General features: G+C 34.8%; 3 protein-coding genes across 3 annotated transcripts; 2 read left to right on the forward strand and 1 right to left on the reverse strand.

The window, feature by feature from the left end:
- Positions 1-6,094: 6,094 nt before the first annotated feature.
- LOC109172495 lies at positions 6,095-7,252 on the forward strand. Its single transcript, XM_019321650.1, has 2 exons — positions 6,095-6,797; positions 6,882-7,252. The coding sequence occupies exons 1-2, from the start codon at positions 6,095-6,097 to the stop codon at positions 7,250-7,252; spliced, it is 1,074 nt and encodes a 357-aa protein (XP_019177195.1).
- An 8,682-nt stretch (positions 7,253-15,934) lies between these two features.
- LOC109172496 (G2/mitotic-specific cyclin-2-like) lies at positions 15,935-19,152 on the forward strand. The gene is made up of 11 exons (XM_019321651.1): positions 15,935-16,023; positions 16,133-16,250; positions 16,345-16,401; positions 16,794-16,839; positions 16,944-17,111; positions 17,261-17,368; positions 17,801-17,890; positions 18,003-18,224; positions 18,299-18,397; positions 18,496-18,674; positions 19,005-19,152. Exons 1-11 carry the CDS (start codon positions 15,948-15,950, stop codon positions 19,150-19,152), a joined length of 1,311 nt encoding a protein of 436 aa, XP_019177196.1. The 5' UTR covers positions 15,935-15,947.
- An 802-nt stretch (positions 19,153-19,954) lies between these two features.
- LOC109172515 (probable serine acetyltransferase 2) lies at positions 19,955-24,943 on the reverse strand. The gene is made up of 9 exons (XM_019321672.1): positions 24,657-24,943; positions 23,065-23,265; positions 22,859-22,918; positions 22,535-22,630; positions 21,826-21,850; positions 21,543-21,637; positions 20,989-21,155; positions 20,670-20,750; positions 19,955-20,036 (listed from the first exon to the last, which is right to left on the reverse strand). Coding segments are annotated over exons 1-9 (861 nt in total). The 5' UTR covers positions 24,792-24,943; the 3' UTR covers positions 19,955-20,035.
- Between the last annotated feature and the right edge of the window lie 416 nt (positions 24,944-25,359).

Here is a 25,359-nt window from a genome sequence, read left to right on the forward strand (position 1 = left end):
ATTACTTTGATTCTCATTCCTTATAGCTAAACTCATACACCAAACACACCCTAAGTGTGCACGTAAATTAATTATTATTTAATTATAGATTACTTTCTTTTTTAATTTCATTCAAAAATTTAATTTTGTAATATATGTTTCCTGCTAAATCGCATTAACATAATCTTTTTTTCGTTTATTTACTGTAATCTGCACGGACTTGGGTAATTTGCGTCTGTTTTATTGAAGTTATTCAAGTTTTTGTCCATTCTTTGTTATTTTCATTATGTTTATGATAAATTTCTTCTTTTTAAAAAGTAAACAAAATCAAATGCAGAGTAAATTAAAATGGAAATACTAATATAAATTAAAAACCACTTTTCATTAAACAACATAACAATCCATTTCGCATGCTACAACACGAACAACATTATCTAGCCAACCCATGCAATATTATTTAAAATAAAAAACACAAACTCAAACAGAACGTCTAGGTACAATATCATTTGTTATCATCATAATGTGCTTAATAAGTAAAAAAGCACATCCATATGATAACATACAAGATTGTAACTGGTGTTGTGATAAACAAAATAAAATATAACAGATCGAAATCTAAACTTGCAATGAAAATTAAAGATCCATATTGTTTTGCAGGTTGGAATTGCATATATATATATATGCTCTATTAATATGGTTCAGGTGGAGGAGGTAAATTGAGGTCGGGAATGGAGGTGCGAGCCAATTGGGGTGAGTCAGCAATGGCGAGACCGGTGAGGGGTCCACACAAAAGAGTTGCAGGAGACTGTGGGGATTGTTCATCGTTGTCTCTCTCTTGTTTCACGTAGTAAACCGCATGGAATTGAACGAGATTGCGAACATCAAAGCTGCGGCGATGACCTCCGCAAGTATGGTTGGGTGTGAACACGGCTTTGCATGCGTCGCAGATGCTCTCCGGAGGCGGAGGCGGCTCTGATTTGACGGCAGCGAGTGAGAGAGAAGGGCCCGCCGCCGCCTTTTTAGCCCGCGCGCGTTTCTTCCGAGCATCAGCCGCCGATGCTTCACAGGCGCAGCAGCGTTTGTTGTGGGGAATTCCCACGTACTGACCCGAGCCATCGCCGCCGCCGGCGGCGGAAGAGGAGCCCAAGGTGAGCTCCAGCGGCATCATCTTCTGGCGCTTTGAATATCGCCGGGAAGGAGTGGGTTGCTTCTCTGGGGTCTTTTCGCCGGAGGGAGATCCATCTTTGCCGTTGTTGGAACTCATCGTATTCTACAATAACAAGGCGGGAAAAAACACAGGATTTGAAAGCGCAAAAAATACCAAAATGCCCTCTACCAATAAAAATTTGAGACGTCTCACGGATCTCAATTTGTGAGACAGGGTCGGATCTTTGATTAATGAGGTCAAAAATCTGATCCATTAATCAAAGATCTGACTCATCTCACAAATTGAGATTCTTGAACCGATCTCACACAAATGTTACCCTTCATTTTTTTTTTTTTTTTAATTTCCAAATGGTGAATTTGGTGTGACATGGATCTGTTAAACCCCTGGTCAAATTGCAACCATCTATCAAATCCATACAACAAATACATACAGAGTCAACAGGTTACCCCAATCAAGATAACAAGAGATCCGCACTTGTAACCACAATGTCACAAGTTTGAATTCTTGCGTCTTTGGGATAGTCAATATTTACACCAAAATAGAGGGACTAAAACGACTATATCTCCATAACATAAGAACCAAAATCACTATTTTTCTTCAAAAAATGAAATCATCAAATATAATGTAACGAAACTTACTTATATAAACGCTTATTGTTGGCTAATTCTTCCTTAGCCTCGTATAAAACAAAAAATTCACTCGTATATCTCTCACAAAAAACCTAGGCTAGAGTAATACCGAACACATGATGAATTCATGTTCGATTGATATGGGTAATGAGAGTACCCCACATATATATAGCAAAGGGTAGGTAGAATGTAGAGTTTGGAAAATAAAATTGCTGAGCTGTAACTATATCATTTTAGAGCTCATTCTTAGAAATAATTTTAGGTTTTGATTTTTACTATAAAAGATTATCTAATTTAATATATACATATTAAGAGCAAATGTTATTTTTAAAATTAATACATTTAGTCATATTATTTTAAAATTTATCACGTTACATACTTGATTTTCATTTCTTTGTCACATTTAGTCCTCCTTTAATTTTAAAATTGTGCAATTCCACCTTTAAATAAATATGGCTAATATGAAATTGTTTAGTGTTCAATTAAAAGGATTTATAAGAAATAAAGAGAAATTACATATTGAGACAAGATGCATGAATGATAAAATTACATGTTAGTCTTTTTTTTTTTTAATAAATAAATAAAATGATGATATGACAAACTTTTTAAAAAGGGGGCTAAATTAAATGTGGGAAACAAATGAAAGTCATCAATTATGTAATGTGACAAAATTAAAAGAATAGAACTAAATGTGACAATGCCACAATATTTGAGGACTAAAAGTGAAATTTGCTCAAATATTAAGTAATATAAAGTACCTACCTAACGATTTTTTTTTTCAAAATTATAATCTTACCGGGCGTTTGGTTGGAGGGAATTTAAATTCTATTCATACTTATTCTTTTCCCATGAAATTACAATTCTTTTTTCACCTCATTCCTTCCCTCCAACTAAATGCCCCAAACACCTCATTAGGATAGGGCCAAAAGATGTGTTTTTGGAAATGTTATGTGAGTCCTAGACAATATTAAACAAAAACAAAAATTAAAAAAAATTATAATAATAATATATCGGAGTGGTCCCATTAGACACACAGCGTAACTTACTTGTGTACGTGGACTGTGCCTAATCTTATCATTAGTATAAAAATCTCAATAGTCATTCACAATAACAAATCTACCTACACCCCGAAAAAAGAAAGAAAAACTCCAAATAGTTATTCTTATAATATGTACAAATTTGAATGATATAAATGAATGTAGTTATTAGTAAAAATTTGTTGTAAAATCAAATTCAATTATTAATTTAGTTAAAATTTTGTTGTAAAATCAAATTCAATTATTAATTTTGCTTTTAATTTAGACTGATCAGAATGTTCAATTATAACTATCTAGTAAAGGGCCACGGGAAAATCCCCCAATAGCATCACAAAATTCAATCAGAGATTAACAAATACAAAAGTACGTGCAATAATCATTTTATGAAAAACAATTTATGTGACAAATTTTGACATTTTACGTGTACAAAGAACTCGAGCACTTGTTCTTCCATCATTTTCTTTTCTGAATTATGGAAAAGGGAATGAATGAAAGGAGCTACTTATTAGTTATTTCCAAAGATTTGATGCACAAGATGTCTCAATCTTCTGCTTCTGATGCTGTTGTTGTCAATCCTTGAAAGAATGAAAGGAGCTATACAATTACGTTTAACATATTACTACTGATATTTTTATATATTTCAATATACTAAATGAACATTTATTAGTGATACATTTTACCTTGCATTGTGGACCTTAGTCTAAAATTGTATGTATGTAATTAACATATTATATGTATATAATATTATAGTTAATAAATTATGTACCTGTAAATAAATTGAAGACACATAATATGTTCCAGACACATAATAACAATTTATTATGTGACTTCAATTTATTTACAGGCGCATAATTTATTAACGAAAAGCACATATAATATGTTAATCGTAAATACATAATTTTTAGACTATATATAATCCACAATGTAAAGTGGACAATGGAGTGAAATTTTAGTACTATCACTTTACTTCTGTGGGTCGAAAAGCTAGGAGAAATATTGAAGAAATATGAGAGAAAAAAAAATGAAGAAAACATACTTATTATGTTTTGACTAGGAACAAAACCGGATAATTTAGGCGGGGGTAATTTCAAGAAATTGTTCTCTTGCAAAATACAAAATAATGTCAGAATTTAAAGAAAAAAAAAACGCAGTGCGTGTTTCGCGCACGGCTTGGCTAAAGTCGGCGCTGTTTACTTTTTTTTTTTTTTTTTTTTTAATTCAGTTTTTTTTCTTTCCCCTCCCATCTTCTCTTTCCTAATCACTCTTACATTCTCCCCCTAATATCCCCAACTGATAATGTTGCTCTAAGAGGTGTCCGAAAGTTGTTTTACTTTTCGTACGTAAGATGGGAAAGGAGAGAATTTGAAATTGCAAAATAACCAAAATGCCCTACTAGGGTAAAAATATCAAAAAACAAAATCTTATATCTAGAGTCCATTAATAGAAATAAATTTAGACCTCAAATTTTATTATATATATTGAGGGATGTAGGGAGGTGGTGGAAAGTGCATGGCAGAATGGGAGGGTAGGAGGACTGTTGAGTTGTCAGCAGTATTGTGGAGAGAGGTTGTTGCAGTGGGGAGGTGAGCACTTCCATAGGTTTGGGGACCGTATCAAGCAGATTCGTAAAGACCAGCTCTTACTTCGACATTGTAGGGACTCGGCTTCTTTAGCTGAATTTTAGCGTTTGGAGGCCCAGGATGACGTTTTTGGATATAGCGGGTGAAGCAGCATTGGTTGAAGGGTGCGGATGCCAATACTAAATTCTATCACATGTATGCTTCTGCACGTAGAAAAGAGAATATGATTTCTAAGCTGAAAAATACTGTTGGGGATTGGGTAGAGGGGGATGCTATGGAGACTGTTGTGCTGGATTACTTTAATGATATTTTCACCACTAGTAATTCTAGTTGTGAGGATCCTTTGTTTGATTTTGCGCCTCCTCGTATTTCCCCTAGCCAAAATATTGGTCTGCTGAGGCCTTTTGAGATTGATGAGGTGAAATCTGCGGTGTTCTCTATGTTCTCTGATAAAATCCCTGGGCCGGATGGTTTGAATCCCGACTTTTACCAACACTTCTGAGGTGTGGTTGGGGAAGATGTGCCTAACTTTGTGCTGCAGTGTTTAAATTCTTGTTCCTTTCCGGAAGGTCTTAATGATACTAACATTGTTCTTTTTCCAAAGAAATATGTTCCTGAGACCATGGCTGATCTTAGGCCGATAGCCCTGTGTAATGTGACCTACAAAATTATGGCTAAAATGTTAGCTAACAGGTTAAAACTTCTTTTGGGAAGTCTAATCTCTGAGTCCCAAAGTGTTTTTATCCCGGGCATACTTATCACGGATAATATCATTGTGGCTGCGGAGGGTGGTAGGATGGGGAGCCCTAACGTTAGATATGGAAAATGCTTATGATTGTATGGAGTGACCTTTCTTGAAGAAAATGATGGGGTCCTGGGATTTGATGATAGATGGGTGGATTTGATAATGCTCTGTGTGACCATTGTCTCTTACTCTATCAATATTAACGATATTGGTGGTGACCGTGTTATTCCCTCCCGGGGTCTCAGACATGGTGATCCTCTCTCTCCCTATCTGTTTATTATATGTGCTGAGGGTCTATTTTTGCTGTTATAGAGTGCCTAGGATCGATGTTGCATTCATAGATGCAGGGTGGCTAGAGGTGCCCCGCCTATATCCCATTTGTTCTTTGCATATGTCTTCAAAGCCAATGCCTAGGAAGCCGATCAGCCGATGTAATCAAACAGTGTTTGAACACTTATGAGAATTTATCAGGTGAGGCTATAAATTTTCATAAGTCCAGTATTTGTTTTAGTAAGAACACATCAGTAGAGGATAGGGAAGAGGTGGCTACATTGTTAGGCGTGACTCAGGCTCCTAATTTTGGGAAGTACTTGAGTTTGCTTTCTTTTGTGGGTAGGAATAAAAAAGCTGTTTTTCATATACATATGACAAAATCAAGTAGAGGATTGGTTCCTGGAATAAGAAACTTCTCTCTCAGGCTGGTAAGGAGGTTCTCTTGAAAAGTGTGGCTCAATCTATACCTATATTTTCTATGAGTGTCTTTTTTATTCTGGTTTCAGTTTGCTTATCTATTGAGAGGACCATGAACAGGTATTGGTGGAGCTCTGGAAGTGATATGGGGAATCCACTAGAAGGCATGGGATCAGCTCTGTAGGCCCAAGAAATTTGGGGGACTGAATTTTAAAGGTTTACGTGCTTTTAATTTGGCTATGTTAGGGAAGCAAGCCTGACATTTCATGACTGTCCCTGATTCTTTAGTAGCAAGAGTGTATAAGGCTCGCTACTTCCCCAAAACCTCTTTCTATGAGGCAACTTTGGGTAATTGTCCAAGTTATTGCTGGCTCAGTATAATGGAAGCACATGGCTTGGTGTGTGGTGGGGTAAGAAAGAGAATAGGTAATGGTAAGACTACATTGATTTGGGGATCTGATGAACCAAGTCCATTGATTCAAACTGCTATGGTTAATGAATTAAATGGCTCATTGGTTTCAGGTTTGATTGATCAAGAAACGAATACTTGGGATCCACATATTCTATCTGATATTTTTTATTCTCAGGATGTGACTCGTATATCTAGGATCTCAATCAATCCTGATTATGATGATTCTTGGTTTTGGTATAAAGACACAAGGGGTTGTTATTCAGTTAAAAGTGGGTACATGCACATTATTGGTAATTATGAGGACGCCCCAGGAGGCTTTGGTAGATGGATTTCAGTGTGGGAACTTCACGTTCCTCCCAAGTGGAAGACTTTCTTTTGGAGAGCTCTTAATGATATCCTCCACACCACTATAAACTTGATTATAAAGAGAGTAGAGGTGGATCCAGCATGCCCAAAGTGTGGTCTAGCTAATGAGAATGTCATGCATGCTTTGGTTTTGTGTGAATACTCTAAACATGTGTGGCATGAGTCTTCCATCTCCATCACAAATTATGCATGTGACAGATTCATTCTCCTTGTGGTTGCGAAATGTTATGACCACTATGTCTAAGCTAAGGAATATGTTGATCTTGTTGTGGCAGTTTTATACCAAATTTGGCGGACCAAGAACCAATCGGTGTGGGAGCTCTCCATGCCGTCGCCGAGTGCAGTGTCGAGGAGGGCATCCACGTCGCTGCTAAGCTGGAGGCAGGTGCACTCTCATCCCCAGCAAATGCCACAGACCACCGTGACGCCTGCTTCTTCAACCCGCCCAAAGTGCTTCATCGATGCGGGATTCAAGCCGGCAACGGGGAAAACTTCCTTCAGCGCGGTGCTACTGTCTCATGATGGTGCGTTCTTGGCGGCATGCAATGGTTTACTTGCGGACTGTTTCTTGCCCCTGATGGCGGAGTCCCTAGCTTGCAAGGAAGTGCTATATCCTAGCTCAAGGATCGGGGTGTGCTGGCTGTAGACTTATTTACAGATTGTTTAGAGCTTCGTGGTAGTCTTTTATCAGTTCATATGCCGGTTTTATCCTATGTTGGGATCACTATTGATCAGTGTTGAGCATATATGTTCACGTTTGATTATTGCTTTGTTAGTTTAGTGTCTAGAACTTTAAATTTACATGCTCATACTCTTGATTCAGCAGCTTTTGCTCAAGCTGGCTCGCTGTAGTGGGACTCTGTCCCTCCTAACTCTATTGTTGCTCTCATTCATTAATATATTGCAACTTTATCTCTTAAAAAAAAAATAAAAATTCAATGTATAGATATTAAGTGATGATAATGTACCTACTTATCAAATTTCTTTTTCAATTTTTTTCTTTCAAAATAATAGCCAGTGGTTGTGCTTTTTGATAGCTTTTTAGCATCCTAGGATTTTTTTTTTATAAAAAAAAACATAAATTTAAAAGTACTCCGTGTATATATATATATATATATATATATATATATATATATATATATATATATATATATATATAGAGTGCTCACTATCCATAGGTGTGTGCAGCTTACGTACATTTACTGTGCATGTTTTTTTTTTTTTTTTTAATTGAGTTGATTAATTATTTTCAACATTATATACATGCATGTCAAATATTTAACTCCTTTTATCATGTTATTATTTATTAATATATACCTAAATTTGCCAGGGACACCATTCACCAATCCATGCCAAATCGAAATTGAGGCTCCTAGATATATATATATATCTAGGTTGAAAATTTAGTCAAATCAAATATTTTGAGGGAGAAGCACTTGTGAGATTTACTTTTAAAAGTCACTATTTTTTTTAAAATTGGTAAATAAATTTAATTATTATATTATAGAATGGAGTTAATTACTTGATAGATTCATAATAATTGCGTTTATTATAGAGCATTAAGTACGCATGTATATTAATTATAATTTAATTATATTTTTTAATTTCTATTTCATTCAATTTTGTAATATATTTTTCCTTCTAAATCGCATTAACATAATCTCATTTTTTTTAATTTCCTTTTTATTGTTTATTTATCTCACAATATATTGTACGTGCACTATATATGCACGCTTTTTTTTTTTTTTTTTTTTTTTTAATAACTAGTTAATAAACAGAAAAAGTAATCTCTATCACAAATAACCTAGGTCCTAGCCTCCTAGGATAGACCAGTACCCAATATGACATTATTATTGTATCATGATGGAATGAAATACAAGAATATATGTTGAATTGATATGGAATGTGAAAGTAACCACAAGGTCATGAATTCGAATTCTTATGTTCTTGGTTTGACCCCGATTAGGGTCACAAGGCAAGATTGAGTTTTTCTTATCATCCAAAATAAAATACTGAATTAACTCGACTCAGCCATTCAAAAATTAAAATCTCCATTCATAAAAATATTTACACCCAAAATAGTGGGACTAAAACGACTATATCTCCATAACACAAGAATCAAAACCACCACTTTTCTTCAAAAACTTGTTTAATTTATTTTAATCTTTAATTATTATAAACAGATCGGACATGTATATATATATATATATATATATAATGCTTAACATAAAATAAAATCATCAATATAATTTAACGAAACTTACTTATATAAACACTTATTGTTGGCTAATTCTTCCTTAGCCTGTATAAAACAAAAAGTTCACTCGTATATCTCTCACAAAGAACCTAGGCTAGGGTAATACCGAACACAAGATGAATACATGTTCGAATGAATATATAAAGAGGTGACCGCATAAAAAAGGGGTTAAAAAGGTTAAAACTCACTAATTGATCCAATTTAGATCGATCGTCCATAATAAAGAAATTTTTTTATAATAATAATAGACATTTGAAAATAATAATAATAATAATAATAATAGTCACTATGAGCGTGCATCTTACGCGCGTGCACTGTGCACTTATATAAACAATTGTTGGCTGATTCTTCCTTGTATAAAACACTACACTAAGTTCACCTGTATATCTCTCACAAATAACCTAGCTAGTATAGGCTAGGGTATGTACCTAACGGCTAATACAAGAATATATGGCAAAGAGTTGGTAGAAATGTACGTGAGGGTTTGGGAAAGTTTGCTGAGCTGTATAATATATCATTTTAGACTCCATTAATAGAAATAAATTTAGGCTTTGATTTTTACTATAAAAGTTGATCTAATTCAATGTATAAATATTAAGTAATACAATAATGTACCTACTATACCTATCAAATTTCTTTTTCAAATTATTATCTTAGGGCAGGTCCAAATGATGCGATTTTGGAGAATTTTTTGTGGTGTCCTAGGCAATATAAAAGAAACACGTAAATTTAAAAATATATAATAATTGGAGTGATCTCAATAGGAGTGTCAAGGTGAACTGAAGTCTACGGGCCAGTTCTACACCGCCCTATGGTGAGATGGGTCGGGGCCTAGAATTTTTGGCTCGCGAAAATGCAGGCTTCGCGGGCTTGGCCCATGCGAGTTAGTGGGCTACACATGCTGGCCTGTGGACATTTCATAAATACAAATATAAATAAAAGCCACAAGCATCGGGAACCACATTGGAGCCAAAAACCCCGTCTAATCAAAACAAGGTCTATTAGTGGTTTTTTAGAATTAGAGTTCTAAATACAGTCTTCTTACCCCAAAAGGCTGAATCTCCAACCTTGGATAGCCAGATTGTTTATATACTTGAAAAGCCTGTAGCTGACTTCGGTAGTCTAAACACTGTTCTATTTAGGCAGTAAATAATAATTAAAAGATAACAGATATAAATCATACATGGTAGTTCCGATGAGCAATAATTACAACGACGTTAATCGAAGAGTTTAGCTTCTTTTCGTGGTAGAAGAACTTATTTGCAGTCCTAGAAATCGTTATTAGCGAACTACCCTTAGGTTTCTATATATATGTCATTGCACTTTTTCATGGGTCACTACACATTCAGAGAGCAATTCAGCAAAGCAGGGTTATTAATTCACAGATCAATGACTCCTTTATACATTCTGGGTCGCGATATTTCTCCTATGAACACCACTTATGCTATCAAAGTTAGACTGATACGTTCCTATGAAGTAGGTACCAAAGCTTTAAGAAGATTAAAGAGTGTCGGGTGACGATGGGAAAATTGGATTGATTTGCATTGTAAAACTGGCAAATTATGCCCCGGACCCGTGTCCACAGTGAATTGTGGACACGGGCCCAAAACGACGTCGTTTAAAAAAAAAAAAAAACGCGTCATTTAGTTAAAAAAAAAAAAAAAAATCCCGCGCGTTTTGCCGTTAACGGCGTTATTTTTTTTTGGATTATGAATGTACAGTTATGCCGTTATGAATGTACAGTTATGCAATTATGAAATTATGAACACAGAGCTCTAACATTATGGACTTACAATTATGAACATATATAGTGATAAAATTATGACCATGGAGCTTTAAAATTGTGAATATAGAGCTTCGAAGATTATGAATGTACAGTTATGGAGTTATGAATGTACAGTTATGGAGTTATGAATCTACAGTTATGAGATTATGAATCTACAGTTATTGATCGAATTATGAATAAAGAGCTCTAACATTATGAATTTACAATTATGAACATATAGTGATAAAATTATGAACATAGAGCTCTAAAATTGTGAACATAAAGCTTCGAAAATTATGAATGTATAATTATAGAGTTATGAATGTACAGTTATGGAGTTATGAATGTACAATTATGGAGTTATGAATGTACAATTATAGAGTTATGAACGTACAGTTATGGAGTTATGAATGTACAGTTATTAATAATATAGTAATAAAATTATGAATATATACTCCTATAACAAAGCGGTTTGAAATTAAAAAAAAAAAAAAAAAAAAGGAGATAACAGTGCCTAACGGCACTGTTAACCGTGTCCAGCAAGCATGCTGGACACGGGTCCAACGCATAACGATTGCCATGCGAGTTAGTGGGCTACACATGCTGGCCTGCGGGCATTTCATAAATAAATAAATATATATATATATATAGTCTTATCTTACTATATAAAAAAGCCACAAGCATTTGGAACCACATTGGAGCCAAAAATCCCACCTAATCAAAACACGGTCGTTTAGTGGTTGTTTAGAATTAGAGTTCTAGAATTAGAGTTCTAGAATTAGAGTTCTAAATACAGTCTTCTACATTTACACTTGGATAGCCAAATTGTTTAAATACTTGAAAAGCGTGTAGCCGACTTCGGTAGTCTAAACATCGTTCTATTTAGGCAGTAAATAATAATTAAAAGATAACAGATATAAATCATACATGGTAGTTTCAATGAACAATAATTACAACATCGTTAATCATCGAAAGAGTTTAGCTTCTTTTCGTGGTATAAGAACTTATTTGGAGCCCTAGAAATCGTTATTAGCGAAACACCCTTAGGTTTCTATATATATGTCTCAGGACTTCTTCATGGGTCACTACACATTCAGAGAGCAATTCAGCAAAGTAAGGTTATTATTTCATAGATCAATGGCACCTTTATACATTTTGGGTCGCGATATTGCTCCTATGAACACCACTTATGCTATCAAAGTTAGGCCGGTACGTTCCTATGAAGTAGGTAGATGGTTCTCCTCTACGCAAAGCTCTAAGAAGACTAAAGAGTGTTTGGTGAAGATGGAAAAATTGGAGTGATTTGCATTGTAAAACTAAACTTGGCTGGTGACATTCTTAAATGTTCTTTTTGGACACTTTAAACTGGTGGCAGTTTATGACTTTGGGTTCTGTGTTTTTTGGACAACTTTTGTGTATGGTGGCATGGGCAAAAAATTTAAGTTTCGCTCCCAAATACCAGACTTGAAATTGAATCTTCCAAAGGCCAGCCTGTCTAAGTAGCCTCGGTAGCAGTGCACTGCCCCGTGACTTGAGATACTTAATTGGCTATAAATTAAGCCGTGGATCCATTGGGCTTTCTTTGAATTTGTTTTGTAGGAATTATGGAGTCAAAGAAAGGTAATAAGAGCATTGAGAAACGGTGTTGGGCAAAGTTAAGGAACAGAAAAGCGGGTGAAGGTGAGAAGCCGGTGGAGGAAGGAATGGTAAGTGCAGCAGAAGAGGAAGAAGAAGACTACAGGGACCCCGAGTACATGCGGTCACTGGAAATGTATCAGCGGAATTTACCGATATGGATGGCTTCATCCCAGGAAGGAAGGGTAGTTGCAGCACCTCATCAAGACTACACGGACCACAACTACTTGCGGTTCCTAGAAATAGCCAATATGCCTTCTCCCCGCACTTCCAAGGAGAAATGAAAGATGTCTGATTGTATGGAGTGGTTCTATAACACTCTTCCCTATCTGTGTAATGTTTTGTCTTCGGACCTTTGTATGGAGTGGTTTCTATATATAACACTCCTCCCTATCTGTGTAATGTCTTGTCTTTGGACCTTTATTAATCTATGGTTCTATAACAACACAACTCCCTAGCTTTCTTCTTTTCCATGCCAAGAGAAGCTTTTGCCATATTTGGTTGGGGAGAGGGGGAGGTTAAATGCAAAGACAAAAAGGGGAGAAAACCCACAAAGACTTGCATGAAAAGAGAAGAAATCAGAGACTTGTTGCAGTGTGGGGAGGTGAGAGGGTGAGAGTAAATACTTTTATCCCCTCTCTCTCTATGACTCTATCTCAAGCCTTCACCATATCCCAAAAATTATTTACTCTGCAGCTATCCTATCAACTCAGCCCATGGGAGAAACCTATGAAGGAGAATTGCAATTTACAATCATATTCTTGAGGGGGAACGTTTAATGTCACCATAACATTTGTATTTGCAAGTATTTTAATGATCTCTAGTGAGTAGTGATGGATGTAATATTATACGGAGTATGTGTTTTTTAAAGAAGCCATTTAATTTAGTTCAAAATTTGGAATATATATTTTTTTTGAATGTAAAATTTGGAATATATATAAATGTAAGTTTTTTTAACTTTTAAACATGAAAAAAAATTAATATTATTTAGGTTAAATTATTTAAATATAAAATAATAATTATTTTTATTTTTGAAGTTAGGTCCACGAACTCGCATAAGGCAAGCTTTGGTTGTGTATTCCTCAGCTCTGCGGGCTTCACAGGCAATAGTCCGCGATGGACGGATCGACCTACATTAACATCCCTAGATCTCATCGGGCACATATCTTTTTTTTTTGTTTGTTTAAAGACTCAACCATTGGCATAAAAACCTCAACAACCAAATCTCACCCCCTCAACCCCAGAAACCTCAACAACCAAATCTCACCCCCTCAACCCCAGAAAAAAAAAAATGCATCTAAGTTACTCTTATAATATATACATATTTGAATGTTAGGGATGGTTGTAGTTATTAGCTAGATAAGTATTAGATGACATTGTAGTTTATACTTTATATTGATCACAATTTTCAATTACAACTATCTAGTAAAGGATCATGAGATCCGAAAATCATTATAGTTTATATTGATCACAATTATCAATTACAATTATCTAGTAAAGGACCATAAGATTGAAAAATCTTTGAACATCATCAACTCAAATTTCAACCAGAGATACAAAATTGCAACCATTTTATAACAAACAATTTATGTGACAAAATAATTATAATATAATATGTTTTACAATTATATTATTGAAGTAATATATTATAAGTTTAATGCATGTATGTGATATTAATTAGTGGTAGTTTTTTTTTTTCTTTAATTTTAAAAATTTAGCGACGGACACAAATTGTAGTAAATCTATAGCTAAATACCTAATAACAATAAATAATGGTAATGAAATAGTGACGGAAAAATTCGTTGCTAAATTTAGCGACGGAAAAATTCGTTGCTAAATTTAGTGACGGATATTTCTGTCGCTAAGCTGTAGCTAAATTGGATCCAACGCAAATAATAGAAACAAATTAGCAACGGAATATTCCGACGCTAAATTTAGCGACGGGCATTTGATGACGGAATGTTTCGACGATATATTTAGCGACGAAAAAATTCGCCGTTAATCCCTTACAATTTCCACATCAAATAGTCACAATGAGGAAAATAGCGACATGCTTTTTTGGTTTAGCAATGGAATTAATTAAATTCCGTCGCAAAGGTTTTGCGATGCGCCTTTTAGCGATGGATCGTTTTTGTCGCTAGTCCGTTGCTAAATTGATTACGTATTGGGCCAACTTAATATATCTATCATTAGTACCTCCACACTAGTACAAAATAGGTTATTCGTGTCTATTGTAAAAAAAGGAAAAATGCGTATATTTTACAATAAACACCTATAAATAAAACGCTAAAAGTCCAGATCGACTTTATGCGTATGTTTTTCTCAGTTTTGAGACATCGACAACTAGAGAGAGTATTCACTACGAGCGCTCATGACCCGCTGTGATCCCCCCGAGTCCGAGTGAAGCATAGGGGCATAGTTACACCTTGGATAACCTAAGGATCTAGGGGTGACCACGACTGACCTCAGGGTGTTCGAGCCAGTGTCTTGGACGTTCTTAAGTATTCATACGAATCGTTGTTTTTGAATGTAAGTCTTTAATTGGGAAGGGCGACCTGGACCATAACCCTTTAATTTCTTGCCTTTAGTATCATTTCTTTGCTTGAAGATGGGGTTGGCAGTGAGCCCCACAATCCCTCTATAAGGCTACCTTGCCTCCCGTCTTTCTCTTTTGTTTGGAGGTAGGGTCGACAGTGAGTTTTCCATCTTCTCAGACTCAGCTGCTCTCACCCGAGAGAGCATGATAAGGTTCTTGATCCCTTCCAAATTAGATGTGGATGTCGAGCTTGACTTGGTACGAACTTGCCAGTGTATGCACGAACATGGTCGAATCAACCCTCGAGTCAAATTCGACATGGTAGGTTGCTTTCGCACCTAGTGCTTGTCAGAGTGCCTCAAGCGTAAAATTATAGTGTGCCATGCTTGTGTTCTCACGGACTTGACTAAACACCCAAGACATCATTCGGACCTTGCCACGAATGATTGCTTTCTTTAAGTATTTAGGAGGGTGACACGAACAGTAACTCATTCTTGCCCTCAGATCAACATATCTTTTTCACTCTGCCATGAGGTTGGCAATGAACCTCCAATCTTTCCTCGAGCTCAACTATGAGTCTCAATCAAAGTGATCCGACACCGATCCTTATATAGAATATATAGAAAAAATATTATTTTAATTTTATTCTATTCTATCTTGCGACCACAAAGAAACAGATTTAAAAATATCTTTCCATGAAAGATTTTGCCGAAAAGTAAAAAATGAAAACCCAATAAAACAAGTTTAGAAACTGAGTTGGAACTTTCCAAAACTGAAAATCATTACTAACAATCTTAAATTAAATTCTTAATCAGCATTATATACGGAGTATTAGATTAGGAAGCAATGCTGTCACCAACACAATCTAAATAGAAGCCGTGCCCAGACCCGAAATGTGCTTTAAGATTTAGGAAACTCCGAACCAATGGCCTTATTTCCTTCCTTAGCCGTTGGATTTGAATAAAAAGCCCTCCCTCCATCCCAGAATGCCAAACGCCCAAACCAGACAAGACCCGTTGTTCTTGCACCTATTACCCCTCCGGGTTTTTGTTTATAATCCCTCCCTCTCTTTCTTCTTTGGAAGGAAAGATTTCATTTCTTGTATTTTTGTCGTTTCGTGTTCTTGGGTTTCTCATTTCTGAATAAAGATGAATCAAGAAAACATGGTTATGTCTGATGAGAACAATCCTACCTTGATGACAGACAAACAGACAACTGTTCAAGGTAACAACTGCTTGGGAAATTCTGGCTGGAAATCAAAGATTATCAGTTTCTGAAAAATGTTTTTCTATTGTTATTTTGTGTGTGTTTTTTTTTTTTTGGATGAATGAAGGTGCGGCAAACATGAAGGGAAGAAAGATGGAATTGGATAACCGGACCAACAGGAGAGCATTGAGTGTCATAAATCAGAACTTAGGAGCTCTTCCATTTAAGAAGAGTGGAACATCACAGTACTTCTCATCTATAAACTATAAAAAAAAACATGTTTTTGTCCTTTATTTTGTGTCTGAGAATGCTGATTTTCTTGATATTTCTTGTTCTCAGAACAAACAAGATGCCCAGTAATAATCCTCCTGTACCAACTCACAGGCCCATCACAAGGTCACAGAATAAAATCAAAAACTTCTTCTTCCAATTGTTATACCATGGACCAGGCTGTTACAGGCAACGTGAACCTGGTCCAAAATGACATTCAGATTATATGTCAACTATAATTGGTATACTATGGGTCAGGGTTCACCTTGCATTGTGAACCCTAGTTCAAAACAACATTCGTGTCTACTACAATTAACATATTATGTCTCTGTAGTTAATAAATTATGTACCTGCAGTTAACATTTATAGGTAAATAATTTGTTAATTGCAAACACATAATTTGAATGTCATTGGATTTGGGTTCACAATGCAAGTTGAATCTGGTCTGTGTAATTTGCCTTCTTCTATTATTGTTGTTGTTATTAGACTCAGATTATGAAATTTCATTTTGAATAAAGGAAATTTGCTGCTCAAATGGCTAGCTTGCATCAACATCAGCATGAGGTACATATATAGGGAGTAGTATAATTATGTATTCGAATCGAACAATGTATAATTCATTGACAGAGTGTAAATTATACTGAATGTGGCTTAATGATGTTCAGCAGGAAAACAAGAAACCAAAAGTTGAAGCTAAGGAGTTGAGTATCTGGGAGGATAGAGATGAGCAGGAAAACGTAGGGGCTAATGGCCAACATGCTCCCATGGTTTTGGAACAGACAGAAACAGATTCAACAGAGAAAGCTCAAATGGTAATAGGATTAGATTGTATATATGTTGCTTCTTGCATCTGTTAAGGTTGTTTTGTTGTACCCACCTAATGAGCCGCTAAGTCACTTTAATTTACCACCTCCACAAATCTTGTCGGCCGAGGTTTGGATGTTCTGTTGTATATTGGATAACTGAACCCCAAGTGTTTTGGTAGGATATATCTGAAGAGGCTGTACTGGACATTGACAGTTGTGACATGAACAATCCTCTTGCAGTCAATGAATATGTGGAAGATCTCTTTGCTTACTACAGAAAAGTGGAGGTATGTAAATTAACCTTAGAAATTCTTATACTAAATGTCTAAATGCTTAGTGTCAATTTTACCATGGAAAATTTCATATTCCCTACTAATTGTTGATATATGTATGTGATAGATTATCTTAACAATTATTTAATTTGCCAAGTACCTTGCGGTCTGATGGCATCACTATTATCCTTCCAAACAAGAGGTGTTCGAGTCCTATCCCAATCCACGGCAGGAAATTATGAAATTTCCGACCACCTGAAAGTGATTTTAAATCAAGTCGAAAACCTTGTTCCGACCACTTTTTGCTTTTGACTTGATTTAAGATCATTTCAGGTTGTCGGAAATTCCATAATTTCCAGCAGTGCTATCAACGATGTTGGTATTATCATGTTGAACAGATACTATGTACTATCACCTCTAATAACAAATAACAACCATGATATGCAGAAGTCTAGCTGTGTTTCACCAGGCTATATGGATCAACAGTTTGACATAAATGAGAGGATGAGAGCTGTACTGATTGACTGGCTTATTGAGGTACATGAAATAAGTCTTCCAATTCAAAGGCCGGGAATCAGATTATGTTTTTGGTTATCGATTTATGGAATCATTCAGTTAATTCTGCCCCGATGAACATCGGGGCATGCAGGTGCATCACAAGTTTGAACTGAGGGAAGAAACACTGTTTCTGACTGTCAACCTGATAGACAGGTTCTTAGAGAAGCAGACAGTTGTGAGAAAGAAGCTGCAGTTGGTAGGAATGGTTGCCATGCTACTGGCTTGCAAGTACGAGGAAACTGCTGTTCCGGTTGTGTCTGATTTTATATATATTTCAGACAAGGCTTATACGAGGAAAGAAGTTCTTGATATGGTTAGTTTATATCACAATAAATCCACAAAGCTTTCATATATACTAAGTTACTAATTCATTATATAAATCCACAGGAAAGTTTGATGCTTAAAACATTGCAGTTTAACTTGTCAGTTCCAACTCCATGTGTCTTTATGAGAAGATTCCTTAAGGCTGCTGAATCTGACAAGAAGGTTTGGGCATTTAAACATGTTAATTATATACTTGTATTACCTTATTTTGCTGAATTATATTAATGAAGATGTTGGACTCGATCTGCTACCTTTTACAGCTTGAATTACTGTCATTCTTCTTGATAGAGCTGTGCCTTGTGGAGTATGCAATGCTTGAATGTTCACCATCCCTTTTGGCTGCGGCTGCAGTCTACACTGCCCACTGCACACTCTACGGCGTTAGGCAATGGAGCAAGACCTGCGAGTGGCACACCGGCTACTCACACCATCAACTTCTGTAAATAACTTTCTCTCCTAGCTTTTCTCAGCCAAGTTCGACTTTCAGTGGGAGCTGTTGAGCATATAACTATTAATGTGCAATCCAACTATGAACTTAGGCTTTTAGTTAAGATGGAGCACATGCTTCAATTGGAGCCAACCTTCTTGGGTTGAGTTGGTCAGCTATGGGCACCCTAGACTGGTTTTATTACCTCGTAATCTTTTGCTTGCTAGGGTTACTAGGCGGGGTTTGCCCAATGCACACTCACGGGTAGTGGCTGCAGATTTCCCTCGCCCCTCGAAAAATATGTATATATCAATGATGATCATTTTAGTATTTGAAATTCAGGGAAAGCTCAAGAATGATTGTGGGCATCCACAAAAAGGCTGGGACTGGGAAGCTAACAGGAGTATATAGGAAGTACAGCACATCAAAGTTTGGCAATGCAGCCAAGTTTGTACCGGCAGCTCACAAAGAATGCATGCAAGGCATATAAATTCAGGAAGAGAAGAGAAGAGAAGAGGAAGACTTCCCATGGTGTTATTCATCTAAAGAACACTGGTTTTTGGCGATAGTTTCAATTTTATCATACACAGATTCATCTTTTTATTTTTGTTTCCGGGTTTGACAATAATTACAGAACTATGGAATATTATTTTGACGCAAGTTCCAATGAAGTTTTTTCTAAAAATGTATAAGTTTTAAAAAGTGTCTATTTTTGTCTAGTCCCTTCAATTTTTGCCCTTTCAGTCGATAGGGGCTATTTGACAAAAGGTGATATGATGATGGAGGACAGTGCATATAGTAAATTTGATGAATATATTGAGTCCGACCCTTGAAGAAAGGTCTAAGTAGATGGGTCCGGAGAGCAGGGGCAACTTCGGTAGGATAATGCAAAGGACAGGAGAAAAAAGTCTAGACAAGGTGCAGAGGACCCTCTATGGCTAGCCTCATGTTGGCTATCGAGATGGACCTCCAAGGTGCATCTCCAAGTCCGAACGGGGTCAGTTTGGTCTTGATCTAGTCTCAAAGGCTATCTTAATTTGAGAGTACGTGTTTATTAAGGAGATTAGTTTGTATAGTTAAGCCTTATCCAGACAAGACAACATCATGTTCGTTCCTTACAAACCCTTTTACAACACAAACACTTATCCAAGAAATCTTCTAGCAATATCTTTATCTAAATTTTTTATTATTGTTTTCATTATCTTGTTCTTATTTCTTATCTGGAGTTAGTTAATTTGAACATAGGTCAATTAATTCCATCCAAAGTGTATGTGTAAAGCACTTCACTATGACTTCATTGAAATCGTCCCTGCACCGCCGGGTCTGGTCTCGGGGCAAGTAGTAGACACTTGCTCAAATACCCTTCGCTAACATCTACAAATACCAAGGGAAAAAAAAAAAAAACAAAGCAATAAGCTATTTATTTTTTGGTGTCTTTTGAACATGAAATTGCCAATAAAGTAGTGTTTTTGATATGTTCATTAATGGATTTGTCAAAAAAATTTGAAACCTTTCAAAAATATCAATTAACTAAAGTTATTAGTGAAATTTTACCTCCTAATAAATAATACTCCAACTCCACATCATAACAATTAGCTAGCGATCAGAAATACAAATCATTGACATATTTTGCACTAATTTTTAAATTTTCTATTAATTTAATCAAGGTTCATAGTTTACATGCATTTTTGTGTTTCTAACTACTAAATCATGGTGTTGAAGTGTGATTAGAGGAGAAGATAAACAAGAGATAAAATTCTGTTATTAGTTCCCGTCAATTAAGATTTTTTTTTAAAAATAACAATAAATTTTAACAAAATCATTAATAGGAGATCAGAACTTGAAAGTGTTACTTTATTAACAACTCAAAAATAAAATAGAATAATAATATCTCGTATAACACAAAAATTTACTATTACCTATATAATCCGTATAATTTATAAATTAATAGTGCAACTCTGCAGTAATATGTATATATACTCATAGTGACATGTATACTTAGCATACCATGTTAGTTTCATTGTTGTTAATGATGGATCTTTGTCTTCTACATACCCTATCACCTTTGCAGGTATTCCTGCCACCATGCTTCAAAAGCCAAGCAAAAAAAAAAAAAAGGTTAGAAACATTGGTTTGGCAACAAATTTTGTTTTAAGTCGTCCTAACCAGCAAAAATTCTAAAAAGATAAATTAATTTACGTGAGTTTTAATAACTAATTAAATTGAGAAATTAATCAACAAGCTTTTAACTAGAAATTAAACTTGTAACCTTAAAGTTATATAAAACCTGGCTAAGCTAGAAGTCATTAGTAATTTATTACCCTACCTGTGAGGAGGAATGTCTTTTAATACAAGGGAACCTGCTGCTATGATTGCACCTTCTCCAATTATAATGTTACCAAGTATAGTTGCACCAACTCCAATAACTGCACCTTCACCTATTTTTGGATGCCGCTCCCCTACTTCTTTTCCATTTCCTCCTAAAGTCACACCCTACCAAACACATTTACATAATTCATATCAAATAATTCTTTGTGGTGTAAATATAGTCTTTCAATTGTACGCATATTATCAAAGTGATAAATTTAGTCCACTATTTCAATAACAACCGAGCAAATAAATTTGAATTATGAATAATTAGAGACTAAATTTATGCAGTAGTTCTCTATAATCTAGTTATATATATTACTATTGGCATTTGATAATTAGATTTAGTTTTCACTTTCAATTAGTTTTGAAGTCAAGATATGATGGCTCTAAATTGAAGAGTTGCGCTCAACCAGCATTAGTTAAAAATCTTATATTTAAAAAACGAAAAGAATCATATGAATTGAACAGAGTAAAAATTTAAAAAAATATAATGAAGATGCATGCACTTACTTGCATTAGTGAAACTCTATTGCCAATTACAGCAGTTTCACCTATGACAATACCTGTTGCACCATCCAGAAGGATCCCCTCTCCGATTTTCGCAGCTGCACAAATAATATATTTTATTTTCTCATGTAAAATCTGTTCTAATCCAAATTAATTAATAATGTGTACTTATTCAATTCACTTACACTTATTCACTACTTAAACATCATCATATGTAACTAATTGCATGCAATAATAAATTAATAATGTGACGCTAATTAATTAATTAAAGCACTATTATATATACCTGGATGAATATCAACTCCAAACACCTGCAACGAAGCAACACTTTCACATTATAAGGAAACAATATTAAGATCAAATACTTAAGAATTTCTAACAATATAGCGTATACAAAGAAGTATCGAGTTAGTGCCACATTTAGTTTCATGAGATGAGGGACATTCCAACTATTTATATTATACTAGTACATGCATGACTATAAAAATTGTACTATAAGTGCACAATTCAACTTATATTTTGTACCCAACTCTTGGTCCTTTAATGTGAGCAATTCAGTGAAAGTCCACTAAATTTTGTTACCTAATTTGTGGGTGCGTGGCGAAATTTTATATGCAAAAATTTCATTTTCCGTAAGAACATGTCGTGTGAATGCATGGACATTTTTGCCTAGTTAGTCGAAAGTGACATTATAAAATCTAATGAAATTTCATCATAATTCTCACTAAAAGAATAGAAAGGAGAGAAGTCAAAAAGTATGCACCTATATAGTGACAATTTTTATAGTTGTGCATCAGTTATGAAAATAAAGTTCTGGCAAGGGCGAATGGTGGTGCACACAAGAAATTTACTCACTTTAAGTTTAATCCCCACACATACTGCCATTGCAAAAATTTGAACCTTGGTATACCAGTGAACTAATTCCGTATGGGCTAGATCTTAATTAGTATAGAATATATGTAAAGGACTAAAGGGATATAATTAATATTAATTACCTCACTAGTTCGACTTTGTAATGCCAATGCCAGGACTCTTCGACCTTGGTTCCATAATGAATGTGCAATTCGATGCGTTTGTAATGAATGGTAAGCCTACAAATTTTAAAAAATTAATTATAGATTATGCTCTAGAAATGACTACTGGAGTAGTCATAATCTGCATGTAGTCTAATAGCATAAATTTGTATGAAAGATTGTAAGTTCGATCAACCCCTACCAACATATTAAGGTGTATAGAATGATGATAACCAATACCAAAAAAAAATAAAAATAATAAATGTCACAGATCATAGCAAAGGCTAAAGATGGAAGACAAAACACCTTAAGATACAACAGAGCAGAGCAATAAGACAAACAGGAGCGATCCCTATCTTTGAAGGCCTGCAAGGAGATCAAAGAAGAGTAAACATTAGGTTAGAAGTTTGATTTACGTACGTGCATGTAACAACACCTTTGAAAGAGATGCTATGAATATATAGGTCTATTCGAATCTCAATTGAATTAGTCTTTACTCTATATATATGTACCTGCAAATCCAATCGAATGGAGCGTTGGACCTCTGGATCATGCAAAATTACACCACAAAAAATGTCAAATAATTGAGGTGCCAAAAGAGTGGGATTTTGTAGGTGATTGGCAATAACAAAACTTATCGCCCGCTCTAAACTATCATGTGACAAAATGGTGGCATATAGAAAGCTACTTAAGACGGCCGGTTCCTTCTCTGCCTGCCAACATTCATTACAATATGGATATTAGTTAGAAGAAAGATTTAAAAAAACAAAAACAAAAACAAAAACAAGAGGGAATTGAACATTGGAAATATTTTCTTTATTTATTAAACTGATTTTAAGGTTTTTGTGTTCCTGCGTGTGTTTTGAGCTTCAATAACTTACAATCTATAAATAATTACGAGTTGTATGCTTTATTGAACTTATCTTTGAGCTCAGGTTGCTTGCAGTAGTTCGTTAGTGACATGTTAGAGCATTTATGTCAGAAAATTATGCAAAGTTTATACACGTTTAAAAAAAAAAAAAAAAAAAAAAAAAAAAAAGTAAAGTAAAGTGAGGTGGAGGAGAGAGGTGATGGAGAGAGAAGTCAAAATTTTAGCGTAGTAGTAAATGTTTGATCTAACAAGTGTTATCAAAGCATGTATAAGAAAATAAAGTCATGTATTCGTTACTAGCTATAGCTTAAAAGGCTCGTATCATCAAGAAACTAATATCAACCTACAATTCTATTTTATTCTTTATAACAATGTATAATATGGATTTCTATGTTCCTACTGCGCTCCCCTTCAACCATTATATTATTTAACAATAAGGCTATAGGACGTTTGGTAGCCAGAAAAAGTTTGAACTTTTCAGGAATTTAAAAGATGAAAAAATTATTCTCACGTTAGGTGTACTTACAACGTTATTAGCTCCCATATATAATGTTATATATTATTACCATTGAAGAAGATAAGAAAATATACGGTAAATACATGTGTATAGTAATAATAGTTGAAAAGATAACAGAAGTTATAACCATAAATGTATTTTTTACCAAAATATTGTATAATACAACTCTTATAGCATAATATATAAATAAAAATAACAAAAAAAAAAAGAGACATAAATGAATGATATAACCTTCATTCAAACTTATTAATTTTTATATAGATTTTTGTGAACACATCCCCGAGCAGTTGAATTAAAGTAATGTTGGGAGATATTCCATAATTCATTATTCATGAAATTTTCTATATCCATAAATATACTTCCCGTTTTGTCATGTATTGTTTTCTATAATTAAAATGGTGAATATCATGAATTGATAAAATAAATAAATAAAATGGACATGTCAAAGGTCGAGGTAACGAGGTATCTTATGTATCCCAACGAAAGCACCCGTATACCATCGGCCCCTTCCAAAAATAATTATCACTATATTTTGGTCATACTTTAAAAAATAAATAAATTTGTATTAATTGAACAATATTCACTAAATACAGTTTGGTTCAAATGGGCCTATAGAGTGTTAGACAATGATATATATATCGAAATTTAAAAAAAAAAAAAAATCAGTAAAAACATTTTTTTTTTGTAAAGAAAAAAAAAACATATTTATAATTTACCTCGGACTTAGCTTCTTCACGAACAGAATCCCAGATGAGGTCTCCAGTCATGGCACCCGAATTTGTCTCCAGATCCGATACGCCGACGGCGTAAACCGGGAACGCCTTCTCCGACGACCGGCAGTCATCGCCCATGGTCTCGGTGGCCGGGAGTTCGATCTCAGGAGGAGACTGAGCGGGAGCGCGTGTGCGTGACGTTTGCTTATTGTGTACATGTAAGTGTATGTATGTATATATATATATCTCTTTCGACTGTAAAAACCTAGGGTTTTACCATAGGGTGCATGCAGATGAGAGGCGTTGAGAGAAAGAAAAGAAGATGAAGGAACTCAAGGAAGCTAAGGTGCAAAACACTTGCTTTTGCTGCTTATACGCCATGGTAGAAACTGGAAAGTTCTTTAATTTTTTCATTTTAATTAAAAAGTATTACTATTATTGCCGGGATAAATATTGGGAATGAGGAAAATTACATCTTTGGTTTATTAGATATACCCTATTTTCGACTTTGTCTTTCAGTAATGACTGTATCTATTTTTTATTCTTATATTATAAAATTTTGTTTCAACTTCACGGAAAAATCTAAAAACACTAATCGTTCACTGTCATATTCAGCTTATTCATAATGTTTGCAGTGTTTCTGCCGTGCAAGAAAAAAAAAATCAAAAGAAGAGTTTAGTTTAGTTTTAATATATCAATTAAATTT

The sequence above is a fragment of the Ipomoea nil genome, unplaced genomic scaffold (assembly GCF_001879475.1).
Source record: "Ipomoea nil cultivar Tokyo-kokei standard unplaced genomic scaffold, Asagao_1.1 scaffold0418, whole genome shotgun sequence".
Lineage (NCBI taxonomy): Eukaryota > Viridiplantae > Streptophyta > Magnoliopsida > Solanales > Convolvulaceae > Ipomoea > Ipomoea nil.

Coding starts and splice junctions, on each gene's coding strand:
- LOC109172496 (XM_019321651.1), top strand. CDS start 15,948: ATGAATCAAGAAAACATGGTTATGTCTGATGAGAACAATCCTACCTTG. Junction 16,840..16,943: donor TGCATCAACATCAGCATGAG/GTACATATATAG, acceptor GATGTTCAGCAG/GAAAACAAGAAACCAAAAGT. Junction 18,398..18,495: donor CTGCTGAATCTGACAAGAAG/GTTTGGGCATTT, acceptor TACCTTTTACAG/CTTGAATTACTGTCATTCTT.
- LOC109172495 (XM_019321650.1), top strand. CDS start 6,095: ATGACTGTCCCTGATTCTTTAGTAGCAAGAGTGTATAAGGCTCGCTAC. Junction 6,798..6,881: donor CTCCATCACAAATTATGCAT/GTGACAGATTCA, acceptor TTGTTGTGGCAG/TTTTATACCAAATTTGGCGG.
- LOC109172515 (XM_019321672.1), bottom strand. CDS start 24,791: ATGGGCGATGACTGCCGGTCGTCGGAGAAGGCGTTCCCGGTTTACGCC. Junction 22,631..22,858: donor CTGCTCTGTTGTATCTTAAG/GTGTTTTGTCTT, acceptor TAAAATTTGTAG/GCTTACCATTCATTACAAAC. Junction 21,156..21,542: donor ATAGAGTTTCACTAATGCAA/GTAAGTGCATGC, acceptor TGTGTTTGGTAG/GGTGTGACTTTAGGAGGAAA.